Genomic DNA, 17500 nt, shown 5'->3' with positions numbered 1-17500 from the left:
TTGGCTTGTCACCCTCCTACTGCTGCTGCTGTGTTCACCCTGTGTGTTCACCCTGTGTGTTCACCCTGCTGAGAGACTGACGAGGCTGGGACAGCGCCAAGCCTACGCACCAAATGACTGTGAAAAAGGGGAGGGGAGGAGTTTAGGAGGAGAGGGGAGGGGTTTAGGAGGAGAGGGGAGGGGTTTAGGAGGAGAGGGGAGGGGTTTAGGAGGAGAGGGGAGGGGTTTAGGAGGAGAGGGGAGAGGTTTAGGAGGAGAGGGGAGGGGTTTAGGAGGAGAGGGGAGGGGTTTAGGAGGAGAGGGGAGGGGTTTAGGAGGAGAGGGGAGGGGTTTAAGAGGAGAGGGGAGGGGTTTAGGAGGAGAGGGGAGGAGTTTAGGAGGAGAGGGGGAGGAGTTTAGGAGGAGAGGGGAGGGGTTTAGGAGGAGAGGGGAGGGGTTTAGGAGGAGAGGGGAGGGGCTTAGGAGGAGAGGGGAGCCATGAGGGGAAGGATCATTGAGTTCACACTTGTTCTGAAAACCAGAGGACAGAACAGGGGTTGACAGACAGACGTACAGGGTTGGTCGGACAGACAGAAGGATACAGCAGAAAAATAGAAAGTTGTTAATAAGCTCTCAAGCCAAGATGGGAGGTAAGTCGACGTATCTTTGGCATTGTATTTAACCTGTAAAAGAGGGTTAACAAATCGACATTTTACAAAATGTGTGTGTGTGTGCATCTGTGCTCACTCTAAGGTTGGTTATGTCAACCAACTGTCAAAAGTTGTGTAAGTGTGTGTGTGATGTGTCAGAGGCTGATGTCAGTGTAAAGTTGATGAGGTGTGTAGGAGAGAGGTAGCCTGGCTGCCAGCCCAACTTCTCCCCGCCCACAAAAAAATTACGTCGGGAAGTTGGGTCTGGAGGGTCTCGTATTGGGGAACAACTACAGAAAAACAGAATCTGGGCGTACCAATGAAATTGCCAGGGCAGGCTTTATACGATGATGGACAGATGATCAACAGTAACGTAATCAACAACGTCACGAAAGAGCGCTTGGGTTGAATTCGTTTTCAACAAACAACATATTACGTTGCTCTGATTGGTTGTAGGTCTATCCAATTGAGCGAAGAGGCATTTGTTTTACGAGTTCGGTTGAAACACGCCCCACACTCACAGCCCAACGGAGAGTTTTCAGACTCATATTCTGACTAGAATTATGAGTATGACAACGTCAGGCTAGGAGAGAGGCAGAACTGGGTCAGAGGGAGATGGGGAGAAGCCCTACAGAACACACACACACACACCTAACCTCAATAAAAGCCAAGAGGTCCCTTTTTCCTCGTCACATTCCCTCCTCTCTAGTTTCCTGTTGGAGTCCTCAGGGTGGCAACCCAGCTGTCCGTGAGGCAGACAGCCTCAGGGCAACACTCTGCCTCGCTCCTCTCTCATGGGGCCTGCTCAGTATTGACCCATCCATCACCACCTCCATCTCTCTAGCGCCTCACCTCCCTCCATCCCTCTACCCCCCCCCCCCTACCTCCCCACTTGCCGGCACCGTTGCTATTGACCTTGGATATCTCGATCTCCTCTACCCTCCTCCTCTTACCCCGCCCATTAGAACCCCCCTCCTCCCTGTTATGAGAGAAACATCCCGCTCGGATGACCGAGTTTCTCTGGAGCTGCGTTAGTAAAGCCCCACAGCTCACGGGCAGGGCACCTGGCAGAAACACCAGGAACAGGAACAGTACCATTCGTGCATACTGTACAGTCTCTCTCTCCTGTTCCCTGGGTTTCAGTCCCTTCTGAGGGATGATGCTGTGTGTCCTCACGGCTATTTAAACAGACCTGAAGCCCTGGAGTGTGTCAGGGACGTTAGGTAACCCGGGGCAACAACCTCAGGTTGGAGAACCTTCAGGATGTGTTGCTTGGATCGGTTTGGAGTCGTCTCAAGTGGCCGAGGTAGATGACCAAGGTTTCTTCCATTGTTTCTCCCATTGGGAGTTTTTCTGGGAGTTTTTCCTTGTCTTCCTTAAGGGTTTAGGTTGGTTGAGGGGCAGTTCTATGGGCGTATGTGAAGCCCTCTGTGACATGCTTGCATGTAAAAAGGGCTATACAAATACATTTGATTTTATTTGAAATTTGATGACCAATCACAGACCGCCCCCCACCTCCTCTTTGAACTCTTTTGGAGTTTCCATGTCGAAATTGCAACATTTTACCACCGCGACCTGCGAACAAAGGCTTTGCATCATGGAAACGTAGGCCTATACAGTACTGTATATAGGTCATGGTCCAGATTAAGCATATAGAGATCTGTTTTATTTTCTGGCTTGAATTGTCTCGTGAATGCAGAGTTGTGCTGGGCATTAACCGATTCCCTGCTTGTTTTCAAATGTCATTTAGTTGGCGTGTCAAAGCCTGTCTCCTGAGTGGTGTTCTGTGACACCAGCCCCCTGCCTGTCTCTCCTGAATGTCAGCATTTTGCATGTTAACCTGCATGCCCTCGCTCCTCTCCTGAATGTCATCTAGCCTGCTGGGAGTCTTCATCCTCTCCTGTCCCCTAGCCCAGCTCTCTCTCCCCTAGCCCAGCTCTCTCTCCCCTAGCCCAGCTCTCTCTCCTCTCCCCTAGCCCAGCTCTCTCTCCTCTCCCCTAGCCCAGCTCTCTCTCCCCTAGCCCAGCTCTCTCTCCCCTCCCCTAGCTCTCTCTCCTCTCCCCTAGCCCAGCTCTCTCTCCCCTCCCCTAGCCTAGCCTAGCTCTCTCTCCTCTCCCCTAGCCCAGCTCTCTCTCCTCTCCCCTAGCCCAACTCTCTCTCCCCTAGCCCAGCTCTCTCTCCCCTAGCCCAGCTCTCTCTCCCCTAGCCCAGCTCTCTCTCCCCTAGCCCAGCTCTCTCTCCCCTAGCCCAGCTCTCTCTCCTCTCCCCTAGCCCAACTCTCTCTCCCCTAGCCCAGCTCTCTCTCCCCTAGCCCAGCTCTCTCTCCCCTAGCCCAGCTCTCTCTCCCCTAACCCAGCTCTCTCTCCCCTAGCCCAGCTCTCTCTCCCCTAGCCCAGCTCTCTCTCCTCTCCCCTAGCCCAGCTCTCTCTCCCCTAGCCCAGCTCTCTCTCCTCTCCCCTAACCCAGCTCTCTCTCCCCTAGCCCAGCTCTCTCTCCCCTAGCCCAGCTCTCTCTCCCCTAGCCCAGCTCTCTCTCCCCTAGCCCAGCTCTCTCTCCCCTAGCCCAGCTCTCTCTCCCCTAACCCAGCTCTGGCCCCCTGCCACAGTCCTCAGCCTCCCCAGGAGGCTGTAGTCAGATGGTATTTGTATAGTCCTTCTTGTCTCAGAGGGCTTCACAGATCCACAGGATGATCTTGGTGGGACACACTTGGATGTTGGGATCAAATAGAGTCTAGGTGGGATTCACAATGATTCCCTGGGTTCTTAGCTAAAATACTGAGTATATTCATAATGACTGCTCTCTCTCTCTCTCTCTCTCTCTCTCTCTCTCTCTCTCTCTCTCTCTCTCTCTCTCTCTCTCTCTCTCTGTCTCTGTCTCTGTCTCTCTCTCTCTCTCTGTCTCTGTCTCTATCTCTCTCTCTCTGTCTCTCTCTTTGTCTCTCTCTCTGTCTCTGTCTCTCTCTGTGTCTCTCTCTCTCTCTGCCTGGTGCTGCAGCTCGTCTCAGACGCTACTCTGAGCTCATGACACTTCCAGACTCCTTCATCCAGCGCCAGCAGCTGGATGCTAGCATGGCCGACACCTTCCTGGAGCACCTGTGTCTGCTGGACATCGACCAGGAGCCAATCGTAGCCCGCAACACCAGCATCGTCTGCACCATTGGTGAGTTAAAAGACCAACCAGTGAGTTGGGATTGTGGCTCACCGTCTGTCTGGCAGAATGAGGCCGCTGTGGTGGAGATGCCCGCTAAGATGTACAGTTGAAGCTTAGCTGTCTACCAGGCCAGACATTGTATTGGTTGAGATGTTGCCCACTGACTGACATATTGATGAAGTGTCCGACGCATTCAGGTGCACACTTGTGTTCGACCGCCTTCTCTCGCTGAATCACTGTCCCTCTCTTTCGCCCTCTGTTTCTTGATAACTGTCTCTCTGTCTTACTCTCTGTGTGACTGTCTTACTCTCTGTCTGACTGTCTTACTCTCTGTGTGACTGTCTTACTCTCTGTGTGACTGTCTTACTCTCTGTCTGACTGTCTTATTCTCTGTCTGACTGTCTTACTCTCTGTCTGACTGTCTTACTCTCTGTGTGACTGTCTTACTGCTCTCTGTCTGACTGTCTTACTCTCTGTCTGACTGTCTTACTACTCTCTGTCTGACTGTCTTACTGCTCTCTGTCTGACTGTCTTACTGCTCTCTGTCTGACTGTCTTACTGCTCTCTGTCTGACTGTCTTACTCTCTGTCTGACTGTCTTACTCTCTGTGTGACTGTCTTACTGCTCTCTGTCTGACTGTCTTACTCTCTGTCTGACTGTCTTACTCTCTGTGTGACTGTCTTACTGCTCTCTGTCTGACTGTCTTACTCTCTGTCTGACTGTCTTACTCTCTGTGTGACTGTCTTACTGCTTTCTGTCTGACTGTCTTACTGCTCTCTGTCTGACTGTCTTACTGCTCTCTGTCTGACTGTCTTACTCTCTGTGTGACTGTCTTACTGCTCTCTGTCTGACTGTCTTACTCTCTGTGTGACTGTCTTACACTCTGTCTGACTGTCTTACTCTCTGTCTGACTGTCTTACTGCTCTCTGTCTGACTGTGTTACTCTCTGTCTGACTGTCTTACTCTCTGTGTGACTATCTTACTCTCTGTGTGACTGTCTTACTCTCTGTCTGACTGTCTTACTGCTCTCTGTCTGACTGTCTTACTCTCTGTCTGACTGTCTTACTGCTCTCTGTCTGACTGTCTTACTGCTCTCTGTCTGACTGTCTTACTGCTCTCTGTCTGACTGTCTTACTCTCTGTGTGACTGTCTTACTCTCTGTCTGTCAGGCCCTGCGTCTCGTTCCATCCCTAAACTACAGGAGATGGTGAAAGCAGGAATGAATATTGCTCGACTCAACTTCTCTCACGGAACTCATGAGGTGTGTGTGTGTGCGTCCTGCATAGGGACGCTCAGAATGAACCTTGTAGGCTAACTGTTAACCAACAATACAAATGTTTACCTGTTAATTCTATCAGCTCGTCCATTTTATCGTAAGTATCGCTTATCGTAAGGTTTTTTTTCTTTAAAATGATCATCATTGTGTGTGTGTGTCCGTGTGGTATCTTGGTCCTTGATACCACACAGTTACAGTAGCCTTGGTCTGACAGTGTGTCCTTGTCCCTCAGTACCATGGTGAGACGATCAAAAACATCAGGGAGGCTGTGGACACGATCACCTCCGACCCCTTGTATTACAGGCCCGTGGCCATCGCCCTCGATACAAAGGGTCCAGAGATCCGGACAGGCTTGGTAAAAGGGGTAAGTGAGCTAACTCTAACCAGCTAGCACGCTAACGGCAACGGGAGCAGCGTCAGACAGAGCTGGCCTTCAGCTGCTAACTCTAACCACATGGCTTCAGACAGATAGCAGGTTGAGCAGTGTGCTATGTTATTTCTGCCAAATGTGCCGGTTGAAGTCCATGTCACAAGATCCTGTCAAATAGTGGTTGTCATATGCAACCAGCTCCGTTAGTGTTACCTCTCTGTTAGTGCTCAGGATGATATATGTCTGTCATCCATTAATGAGGCTCTCCTGCCAAGGGATATGGCACAATATCAGAAACAAATCTAACCCAAATCAGAATTTGCCATACTAAGACTGTGTGCCCTCCCCCCTCGTGTGTGTGTGTGTAGAGTGCGGATAACGAAGTGCAGCTGGAGAAGGGGGCTCATGTGCGCGTGGTGACAGCGGAGGAGGAGAAGGACAGCACAGATGGGAAGGTGATCTGGGTGGACTACCCCAGCCTGCCCAGCGTCATTCAGCCGGGTGGGAGGATCTACATCGACGACGGGCTCATCGGCCTCAAAGTCCTGGAGACGGGTGATGCCTCTAGACACACACACACACACACTGGACCTTCCAGATCTCTGCACATCGAACAATATTTCATTCATGAAGCGCGTTTAAAAACAAGAAATGCTGTAGCCAAAGTACTCTATATATTTAAACCAACCTTTACAACCGGATACACGTATCTCGTCCCTGACTTACAATCTTCGACCCACCCTGTCACCTCTCCCCTCCCCTCCCCTCACCCCCCAGGCCCAGACTGGGTGGAGGCCGTGGTGGAGAGTGGGGCGGTGCTGGGGAGCCGTAAGGGGGTCAACCTGCCGGGCTGTGACCTGCTGGGCATGCCGGCGGTCAGTGAGCGTGACGAGGGAGACCTGAGGTTCGGGGTGTCCCAGGGCGTGGACATCGTGTTCGCCAGCTTCATCCGCTCGGCGCAGGACGTGCGGGAGGTGCGACGGGCGCTGGGGCCGATGGGGCGAGACATCAAGGTGGTCAGCAAGGTGGAGAGTAGGCAGGGCGTGCAGAAGTGAGTCTGAGGCGTGCCGTACACACACACACATGCACACAATCACACACACACACACGTGTAACACAGCATGTTCAATATCAAACATTAAAATGTAATAGAAAAACATGTCAACTGTCAAATGAATCCTGTATTGTTTGCTGGGAGAAGTGTTCTGAATAATGAATAATTGACTTAGCTGGTAGCAGACCAGGGCAGCTGGGTCTGGGGGTAGATCTGTGGTCTCACTGACAGCCAGCAGCTACAGTCCTGACTCCTGACAGCTGCTGAACACTGATGGAAGAGGACGTGTCACTGATACTGTGTAGGATCAGAATGGTTCAGCCCAATGCTACAGCTCCGTGTGGCTGTATGGGTGAAACATGGCCAGTAATGTTGTGTCAATCTGATGTAAATCATGTCTGCCCTTCATCCTCCATATTGTCTTCTGTCCTGTTCTCTCTCTTGCGCTTTCCTTCGACCGCCCTTAACCCACGCTCATCTGCTCTGCTCTCTGTTTTCCTACTGTATCTATCTTTATAACCCTAACCCCCTCTTCCCTCCCTCCCCCCCTCCCTTTCCACTCAGTTTTCAGGAGATCCTGGCTGAGAGTGATGGAGTGATGGTCGCCAGGGGCGACCTAGGGATAGAGATCCCCGCGGAGAAAGTCTTCATCGCTCAGAAGATGATGATTGGCCGCTGCAACTCTGCTGGCAAGCCTGTCATCTGTGCCACACAGGTCATACAGGACACACACACATTACACAGTGCACTACACACACACACAGTACACAGGTCATACAGGACACACACACATTTCAGAAATCAAATGTGTGCCCAAAATAGCCAATAGGTTGCATTTCTTATCTGCTGTCCCTCTCCCACAGTAGACGGCTTGGCCACACACACACACACACTGAATCAAGTACACGTGTGTAAGCTGTTTGTCCACGATAGTTATATTTATCCAAGCATGTTCTCTCACACCAAACACACGCATGCTCCCCCCCGAGCAGAGCTGAGTCACAGGGCTGTATGTTGTTCATGCTACAGCTGCTGAGTCTGCCTGACAGCGTTGGAGCAGGTTAGTCAGAACACACACACACACAGTGCACTACACACACACACACATTACACTGTGCACCACACACACATACACACACATTACACTGTGCACCACACACACATACACACACATTACACAGTGCACTACACACAGACACACACACACACACATTACACAGTGCACTACACACACACACACATTACACAGTGCACTACAAACACACACACACACATTACACAGTGCACCACACACACACTGACCGAGAGAGTAAGAAGTGAAAAAACAAACACACAGATGGGAACTAGAGCCAAACATGGAGGACGTTCAACATCCAGAAGCACACACACACACACACAGTCCATCTCAAGTCTGCTTCCTCCCCTGATGCTGGCTAGACATCATGATGGTATTCCACTCACAACCCTCCTCTGATGCCTCACTTAAAGCCTCTTCTTCTCCCCTCAGTCCCTCTCCCTCCTGTCACAAGCATTCTTCTTCTGTGGTGTTGGGTCGTACCACTCTCCCTTCTCTTAGGGGGGTTATGTCTCTTTCTCACAACTTCTTCTGTGTTTGTTCCCTTCTGGGCCTCCTCTCTCATCACTCTTTTCCCCTCTTAATGACAACACATCCTGAACTCCTGGGGGATTTCTGTTATTTTTTTGCTGCGTGCTTGGGCCTGTGTGGGCCTGTGTGTGTGTGTGTGGGGGGGGGGGGGGCTGTGTGTGTTTGTGTGTGTGGGCCTGTGTGTGTTTGTGTGGGCCTGTGTGTGTGTGTGTGTAGATGTTGGAGAGCATGGTGTCTCACCCCCGGCCTACCAGAGCAGAGGGTAGCGACGTAGCCAACGCTGTGTTGGATGGAGCCGACTGCGTCATGTTGTCTGGAGAAACCGCCAAAGGACTGTTCCCTGTGAAGGCTGTTGCCATGATGCACTCGGTGAGTGAGTGTGTGTGTTTGTGTGTGTGTGTGTGTGTGTGTGTGTGTGGAGGGGGAGGGCAGACTGTCACTGTATTTAGTTTCATATTTTTTGTGAATATTATTCTGTTCTTGCTTTCTCTCCGTCCCTCTCTCTCTATTTGCTCATATCCACACATACGTATACCCACTGTCTTCTGGTGTCTGCCTTTCTCTATCTCTGCCTCGTTTACCCTCTCTCTCTCTCACACACACACACACAGATCTGCCGGGAGGCGGAGGCAGCCAACTTCCATCAGCAGTTATTTGAGGAGCTTCGTCGCCTGACCCCGCTGTCGTCTGACCCCACGGAGGTCACGGCCATCGGCGCCGTGGAGTCCTCCTTCAAGTGCTGTGCAGGAGCCATCATCGTCCTCACCACCTCCGGCAGGTACAGGCACACTCTCCTCCACATCTGACAGCTGGAATACACACACAGTCATGTACACTACACACACATCAACCTCACAACTCTCCAATGCTCGCTCTCTGTCTCTCTATGTCTGTCTCTCGCTATGTCTCTCTCTTTCAGGTCTGGTCATCTCCTGTCTAGGTACCGCCCTCGTTGCCCCATCATTGCTGTAACCAGGAATCCCCAGGTGATGTAACTTCCTGTAGGACAGTATGGTGACAGTGTAACTTCCTGTAGGACAGTATGGTGATAGCGTAACTTCCTGTAGGACAGTATGGTGACAATGTAACTTCCTGTAGGACAGTGTAACTCCCTGTAGGACAGTATGGTGACAGTGTCACTTCCTGTAGGACAGTAAGGTGACTGTCACTTCCTGAAGGACAGTATGGTGACAGTGTCACTTCCTGTAGGACAGTATGGTGACAGTGTAACTTCCTGTAGGACAGTAAGGTGACAGTGTCACTTCCTGTAGGACAGTATGGTGACAGTGTAACTTCCTGGAGGACAGTATGGTGACAGTGTCACTTCCTGTAGGACAGTGTCACTTCCTGTAGGACAGCATGGTGACAGTGTCACTTCCTGGAGGACAGTATGGTGACAGTGTCACTTCCTGTAGGACAGTGTCACTTCCTGTAGGACAGCATGGTGACAGTGTAATTTCCTGTGGGACAGTATGGTGACAGTGTAACTTCCTGTAGGACAGCATGGTGACAGTGTAACTTCCTGTGGGACAGTATGGTGACAGTGTCACTTCCTGTAGGACAGTGTAACTTCCTGTGGGACAGTATGGTGACAGTGTAACTTCCTGTAGGACAGTGTCACTTCCTGTAGGACAGTATGATGACAGTGTCACTTCCTGTAGGACAGTGTCACTTCCTGTAGGACAGTATGGTGACAGTAGCCCCTCCTCTGACAGGTGGCTCGCCAGTCCCAGCTGCTGAGGGGCGTGTTCCCTGTGCTGTACCACCCTCTGCCCGCGCCCGTCTGGGCAGATGACCTGGACAACAGAGTGGCCTTCGGCATGGACATAGGTCAGCTAGTGTGTGTGTGTGTGTGTGTGTGCGTGTGTGTGTGTGCGCGCGCTTCGGCATGGACATAGGTCAGCTAATGTGTGTGTGTGTTGTGTCTGCTTGGGTTCATTAGTCGTAGGAGACATGATTCTCTATGCTGTCTGATTGAGACTCCTCCTTCGCTCTCTGTGTCTCTGTCTCTCTCTCTCTGTGTCTCTCTGTCTCTCTCTGTCTCTCTCTCTGTCTCTCTCTGTCTCTGTGTCTCTGTCTCTCTCTCTCTCTGTCTCTGTCTCTCTCTGTCTCTGTGTCTCTCTGTCTCTCTGTCTCTCTCTCTCTCTGTGTCTCTGTGTCTCTCTCTCTGTCTCTGTCTCTCTCTCTCTCTATGTCTCTCTGCTGCCGTCTGTAGGAAAGGCGAGGGGGTTCTTCAAGTCAGGAGACATGGTGATTGTGGTGACAGGATGGATCCCTGGGTCGGGTCACACTAACATCATGAGGGCGGTCAATGTGCCCTAAATACGCTGCTGCTATTGGACACTGTGACTAACGGACAAACAAACCAACCAACGACAGAGAGTTCAGCCGTTTACACAGTAGTACTCTACTCTCCAGTAGGCTCCCTGTGCCTTAAACAGATAAAGGAGAATATATCCCCTAAAGCCTGTGACTATCCCGTTTAATGCCAGTGACAGTCTCTACTCTATACCTGTTGGTTGACCAGAGAAGCACTGACTCCATCCAAATAAAAGATTAAGCATAATAATTCGTTTTTTTGGTGTGTGCGTTTGTGTGTGTGTATCTATAATGATTTGAGAATTTTCCAACAGAAACATCTTCTGGTGACTTTTCTCTTGCAGTTTATTAGGGTTTAGTTAGTTTATTATTTAAATGAACTGAGATACGAATAATAACCTTTCTTTGTTTGGCGATTGTCACCAGTAATATATCATGAGGAGATAAGCCCATGAAATGGACAAGTGTCATCTCCATCTTGTGTAACAGAGTTATACGTTCAACATGAGATGATGTCCGAGTCCCATCCGTTATTACCGGAGGAACCTTTTTCTGTCAACTGAGATGACGTGCTCAGTGTCTGTTAGCCTGTAAACTAATTAACTATATCTGCTTGGTTTTTCTCTCTCTCTCTCTCTCTCTCTCTCTCTCTCTCTCTCTCTCTCTCTCTCTCTGTGTGTGTCTCTCGCTCGCTCCCACATGTGCATGTGACATCCTATTTTATTCGCTTTACTTCCTTAACGCGTCCTTTCCACCTCTGTCGCATGCTCTCTCTCCCCCATTTCATTCCTTCCATCACGTAAGTCCCTAGTTGTATTGGCAAAAGGGGAGGATGACGCGCCACCATACCTGCTGCTGCTTGCGTGACAGACTCGCGCCGGCTGAGCATGCGGCCTTGGAGAAGGATGATGATGCTGCTGCCATGGCAACAAGCCGATTAGATTCAGACCTTTGTCAATTATTTATTTAATATTTTCATTTGTGTGCATGCGTGTGCTACAGTTCGCATGGGGAAGGGCTTATTGTCGAAGCAGAACTAAGAATCGCGTCGTCTTCGGACTTGAGCGACTTGTCTTCGAGAATCACTCAACAAGTCATTTGACAAAAGTGTGCTTCCGTTGGAGCACGCGGCGTTGCTTGATGTCACGTTGATTTGGACAAATATCTAGAACTCAAAGGCAAAAACTGTAGATTTAAATTACACAAAAAGAAGTCACTCACTGGTGCGTCTTGCCTGTCACGGGAAGCATCGTTCAAAGCGGACAGACGCCTAAACTGGAGGTCAGCGGAAATAACAAAGACCCAGCGACTGACTGTTGAGAGTCTGTAAGATACCTGTCCAGGTTGCGAATGGATTCGTTATTAGCATGCAGCAACCGACGGAACATGATTGCCGCCTCCGACTGGTCTCGTGTTTGAGCGCCCCGGCGCCGGTGACTAGAATGATCATTCAAGCGCGTGTCTTCCATGTTTTGCCGTTCGGACGTTTCATGTTTCGTAGGTGATTATTCAGAATAATATTTGGCGTGTCAACTTATTCATGTCCGTTTATTCTCTTATTTAGGCTAGTCATGTGTGCGTGCGCCTGACTGTGAGCGTGTGTTTGTGTGAATCAGCGCGCTTCTGAGTGAACCTGTGTGCGTCCCGACCACCGCTGGTTCCGTTCTGAAAAGCTTAAGTGTCCCTGTCATTCAACCTCAGACGAATGTATCCAAAACTACCGGCTCTCCACTTCTTATCAAAATCTAACGTGAAATTAGATTTGTTTAGGCTACTACATAACAAAAAGTGAACGGCCTTGACATCGATATTGAGGGCGCTCAGCGATTAATAAAAAGCGCCGAGCGCGATTGAAGCGTACACTCTTGAGACGGGAAATTCAGTGCCAATATGCCCGGCGCTGGAGCACTGAGGGCGGCGGTGGGGAGGAGTGAAAGGGCCTCGGGCGAAGAGCGACGTTCCAAGGACAAAAAAGGAGGAATGATTCATAAATGTCGATGAGGACATACGACTGAAGGAAAGGAGGATAAAGAGAATCGATTGCCGTTTTAGTTGCGGGTTTAAGGGATTTTAGTGCCGTAAGTGGCCATCTCCAAGGGCACGATGTACACGTCGGTAGCGGGAGGGCGGGAGAGCGAGCTGTCTGCCGGCCGCGAGCGTTAGAGATGGAGAGAACACTCCGCTAGGGACAGAACGACAGGTCAACCGATTTCTTGTAGAATTTTCTTTTTACCGTTGGTAGTATAACCCAATACTTAACAGGGACAGATTCAACTGTTAGTTTTTAAAGGAGGGGGGTAACACTTTCCAACTGCCCTCCCCTCACCCCTCTCTCCCTCTTCTGGGATGGATGGGGTGGTGGGAGGCGTAGGGGGGGCCGTGGGGGTCGGTGGGGGGGACAGTCGCTCTGGTCGTACCAGCGGGGACAGTAAGCGGCGCAGCAAGGGGAGCCTGCCCTCCCCGGGGTACCGCCTGTCCCAGGCCTCCCTGGAGGGGGAGCGGGGGCCCGGGGAGCGGGGGCCCGGGGGTGCAGACGGCTCTGCCTCGGGGAGCCGTCGCCGCCCCTCCATCATGAGCTCCACCAGGGCCGGCACTCCCCCCACCCCCATCCCCCTGCCCCCGCCCCCGGCCTCCTCCGCCCAGCCCCGGTCGGTGGGCCTCGCCTCGTCGCGGGCCGCCCTCGCCTCCTCCTCCACCGGCACCGGGGTGGTCGTCCTGGCGACGGGCCTGGAGACCACCATGACCACGGCGTGCAACACCACAGCCGGGACGCCGGACATGGGGGGGCTGTACGGAGGGGAGGGCTTGGGCTTGGGGCTGGACGGGGAGGACTACAGCTACTCCAACCAGAGCACCTTCATCCAGAGGCAGTTTGGAGCCATGCTGCAGCCGGGCGTCAACAAGTTCAGCCTGAGGATGTTCGGATCCCACAAGGCCGTGGCTCTGGAGCAGGAGAGACTGAAATCAGCCGGGGTCTGGATCATACACCCCTACAGCGACTTCAGGTACGGATCTCACACCCTCCTCCTTCCGCCCTGCCAGGTCACGTCAGGTGGGAGGGAGGGGCGGGATGGGGCGGGGCTGGAGAGGAGAGGGACGAGGGGAGGACAGGGGTGACGGGGTAAAGGTGGGGGGATGAGGAGCTGTGAAGGGAGCCAGGCCTGGGGAGACTTCACAGGGATTTGGGGGGAGGAGAGGAGGGCTGGCCGGAGCAGGAGAGGGAGAAGAGGATGGACAGAACGGGGTGGTCGGTGTGCAGAGAGGCAGAGGGGGCGTGATGAAACATTACTACAGAGATGTCCACTTTAGTAGGAGGAGATTAGGGAGATAATCGTGTGAGTCAGGAGAGGGAGGAACAAGGACATAGACAAAGAGCTGAGGACAGAGAGAGAGGGAGAGGAGAGAGAGGGGGTGGGAGAGGGAGGGAGAGGGGGGGAGAGAGAAAGGAGACAGAGAGAGAGCGGACACAAGAGAGATGAGTAGTAGCATGTTATTCATCCTTAATCTTAACCTCATGGACCCTGGAAAGGAAAACAGAAGGAATGGAAAACCAGGTGGGAGGGAGATAGAGATGGGGGGGGGGGGGGGGGGGACAGACAGAGGGAGGGAGGGAGGGAGAGAGAATGATCATGGAATGAAAACTAGACAGATGATAGATGACGAGCTCTAGGGAGCGGGTGAGTGACAGGAGAGGAAGAGCAGTTTTCCATATCAATGAGGAAACAGTGTGCATTCCAATAATGTGGAGGACGTTTCTGACACGACTCCTTCTCCAAGTCATGTCTACTGACGAAGGGTGTAGGTCACTGAGGAGGGGGGACGATAACTCTATATGACCAGCCTGCTGAAACATCATGTTCTCTGCGCCCTGTCAAGCTTGTGTAATGGAGGTTAGGCTATGGAAGCAGTTTGTGTACAGTGAGTGAACCCGGCATAGCGACTCCTGCTGGTGACTTGGTGTCACTGGCCTCTTCTCTGTATAACAAACACAGTCTAAAAATAGACTTTCACAACATTGTCTCTAATAATGAAGTATGGATTTCTGTGACTTCAAGCTAGGTCTTGGTAGCTTCTCCGGGCCTTCCGTAACAGTTTGGGGAAGGTTTCTTCAAGGTATTCTTATTTCAGCTGGTATCCATGCGCTGTAGTCGCTGACGGAGAGGATGGTTCCTCTGTTTGCGGGGTGATTTGGGGACTGTGGGCATCACCAGAAGGCCCCTCATGCTCAGTGAGCACAGGTGCAGCTCTGGCAGGGTAGAACTCTCGAGACAGGCAGCAGGAACAATGGAGGACCTGATCCCCCAGGCTCGCAACCCACTTCTCTTCCATTTCAATCACACACACACACCCACACACACCCACACACACACACAAACACACACACACACACACACAGTAATAATTCACCCTCATACATACACACAGAGACAGACAATGGCGTTTATTCAAGAGGAACTGAGTGTCATAATTTGCAAAGTGTCACTTTGATGGCTCCAATCCAGCAGCCTGTTCCTAAAGTCTCAGGCGATCAGATGAGGATGGATGGAGGGATGGAAGAGGGGGAACACTCATTAGATTTCCAGCCTGGTCTCCATACTTAGTTACATTCCCTCGTGACATAATATGTAAATGACCACAATCACTCTGTCTCGTGTCTCACAATTGAATCTTAATTAATTATGAATGATATTCTAAATTATGCACGCAATGTATACATTATGCATAATTCAGCCATCTAACCTTTCAATTAAGTACCTGTAGCTGGCAGCTATTAAAAAACGACAGGGACAGTTTATTACGTTAAGGGAGGGGCCGAGAAAAAAAAGAGAGAGAGAGGGAGGGAGAGAGAGGGGACGAAGAGAGAGAGAGTGATGAGGATGAAGGAGAGATGAGAAAAAGAGGAGAGCAAGGAAGAGAGAGAGACGAGCGAGCAGGAAGAGAAAGAGATTAGTCTGTGTGTTTTGTCCTAAAGTTGACCTTGGTCTCTAGAGGCTGGGAGTGGGTGTGTGTGTGTGTGTGTATGAATGTGTGTGTTTAAGGTCTGGAGATAAGCTCTCACACTCTTCACCTCATTATCAGGAAGACCAGTCCCCTGAATGTTCTAGAATGTGTAATGAAAAACCGAGATGGATGAAGAGAGAGAGACAGAGGGAGGTGAGGAGAGAGGAAAGAGAGGGGCGTAAAACAGAGATGGATGAAGAGAGAGAGACATAGGGAGGTGCAGGAGAGCGAGCGCCGAAGAGAGGACGTTCTCGCTTTCATAACTCCTCATTTTCCAATGCAATATTCCCTCTATTCTATGGTATTAAATGTTTGATTTAAATCCTGTTGTTTGCCCTGCTGTCTAGTGGCTGTCCACCTGCTCAGCATGCAGAGTCGGGGTCCAGTTTTATACTGGGAGCAGGGGAGCCATTCCAGGTTACAGGATGGAAACAGCTTCTAATATATACATGATGCTCAAGTTCTAAAAATGGATTCCATTTCAACACCTGAGTGGTTTAAAATGGAAAACAGCCTGAGCCTAATCAAACCTGTGAGTGGAATTAAGGGTAGTGTGTAGGTGAATGTGTGGCGTTGATGTTTGCATGTGTGTGTGTGTGTGTGTGTGTGTGTGTGTGTGTGTGTGAGGACTTGCATCCATGCAGGTCTGTGAATGCGTGTGCTCCAAGTTACCTTACGTCACCTCAAAACGAAACAACAAAACCCCTTCCTTGTGACATCCAGACCTGACCTCAGCGTGTTAGAGGCCTTGTTCCTGTTTGTGGAGACAAAAAACTGCCGGTATCAGCTGACACATTCCTGAGTGCACCCTGGCTGCTAATGCCTGGAAACTGACGGAGGTTTGTTGACGCTGTCCTCTCTCTCAGGACTGCTCTGCTCTGTCACCTCCTGCTCAGCATATTTCCACTCCAGCCTTTTATAAGAGTGCCTAAGTGCCTGAATGAGAGAGAGATAGTCTGTTATCAAACGTTAAAAACATGTGCTATCAACGGAGGTTAGCCTTCCCTTCACTTATCTCTCTGAGAGAGTAACTGGCACAAAAGACGGAGCTGATTGTGTAGTGGGGACTGATAGAGGCGTCTCGTGTGTGTGTGTGTGTGTGTGGTCTGAGGACAGAGACAGACAGACTCGATGAAAGACACGAACAGTGTGACATGATGTGATTTATGGATTTGCTCTCCATAGAACCCTCTGTCCTCGGGCAGAATGCAGTCATCATCTCTCACAGCGAAAAGTCCACTGTGTGTGTTTATGTAGATTAAACCTTATTAAAGAAACTGAGTTTAAATTTTCTTTGTATGAATACAATTTTATTTAAACAACATGGTAAGAGTGAAGTGTGTGTGGGTGTCAGTTATCTTAGCGCATCATCTTTGCCTCTCGAACAACACGCCATGGGATCGGGCAAGTGATTTAAAACTCAATAGCATCGACCTGCGAGCTTGAATAACTGGAGACTCCCACTGAGAAAGGGGCAGAGAAGGAAAAAGGAAGAAAGGAGGAGAGGAAGAAGGAAAGGAGAGAAAGAAGTGGACAGAAAGAGGAAGCACACAGGGATAAGACATGCACGCCAGGCACTATACTACCAAATAATATTTGACCAAAGATGGGAGTGAAAACACAGACATCAAGCTGTGTACACACATGTTCTTCACATGTTCTTCTTTTACTTTTACTAACAGGGAGTCGTTAATGTACAGAAGGGTTTTCTCTTTCCTTCTCCTGCTTTCCTCCTCTCCCCCTCGCCCTCTGTCCTCTTCCTTTCCTGCTCTCCCCCTTTCCTCTCCCTCCCTCCCTCCCTCCCTCCCTCCCTCCCTCCCTCCCTCCCTCCCTCCCTCCCTCCCTCCCTCCCTCCCTCTCTCTCCCCTCCCTCCCTCTCTCCTCTACCTCTCTCGCCCCAGGTTCTACTGGGACCTGCTGATGTTGCTGCTGATGATGGGCAACCTGATCATCCTGCCTGTGGGCATAACGTTCTTCAAAGACGAGAACACCCCTCCCTGGATCATCTTCAACGTGGTGTCTGACACCCTTTTCCTGGTGGACCTGGTCCTCAACTTCAGGACTGGCATCATCAAAGAAGACAGCACTGAGATCC

General features: G+C 50.9%; 2 protein-coding genes across 3 annotated transcripts in view; both read left to right on the top strand.

Annotated features, from left to right (window-relative positions):
* pklr (pyruvate kinase L/R) overlaps window positions 1–10633 on the top strand; it is a 12064-nt gene extending 1431 nt beyond the window's left edge. Inside the window, exons 1-12 of one of the 2 annotated variants that reach the window (XM_047036463.1) lie at window positions 518–629; window positions 3624–3788; window positions 4949–5040; window positions 5288–5419; window positions 5794–5980; window positions 6203–6476; window positions 7044–7194; window positions 8302–8454; window positions 8697–8863; window positions 9005–9071; window positions 9801–9915; window positions 10301–10633. In XM_047036463.1, coding sequence (XP_046892419.1) covers window positions 623–629; window positions 3624–3788; window positions 4949–5040; window positions 5288–5419; window positions 5794–5980; window positions 6203–6476; window positions 7044–7194; window positions 8302–8454; window positions 8697–8863; window positions 9005–9071; window positions 9801–9915; window positions 10301–10407 — 1617 coding nt within the window. In that variant the 5' untranslated portion in view covers window positions 518–622 and the 3' untranslated portion in view covers window positions 10408–10633. Of the gene's footprint in view, window positions 1–517; window positions 630–3623; window positions 3789–4948; window positions 5041–5287; window positions 5420–5793; window positions 5981–6202; window positions 6477–7043; window positions 7195–8301; window positions 8455–8696; window positions 8864–9004; window positions 9072–9800; window positions 9916–10300 lie in introns of those variants that run through there. The other variant, XM_047036472.1, reaches the window with a different exon arrangement.
* A 2117-nt stretch (window positions 10634–12750) lies between these two features.
* The window catches only part of LOC124476521 (potassium/sodium hyperpolarization-activated cyclic nucleotide-gated channel 4-like), a 12282-nt gene continuing 7532 nt past the window's right edge, over window positions 12751–17500 (top strand). Inside the window, 2 exon segments of the mRNA XM_047033707.1 lie at window positions 12751–13409; window positions 17307–17499. Coding sequence (XP_046889663.1) covers window positions 12751–13409; window positions 17307–17499 — 852 coding nt within the window.

Source organism: Hypomesus transpacificus, chromosome 2 (assembly GCF_021917145.1).
Source record: "Hypomesus transpacificus isolate Combined female chromosome 2, fHypTra1, whole genome shotgun sequence".
Classification (NCBI taxonomy): Eukaryota; Metazoa; Chordata; class Actinopteri; order Osmeriformes; family Osmeridae; genus Hypomesus; species Hypomesus transpacificus.
This window is presented reverse-complemented; position numbering and strand designations above follow the sequence as displayed.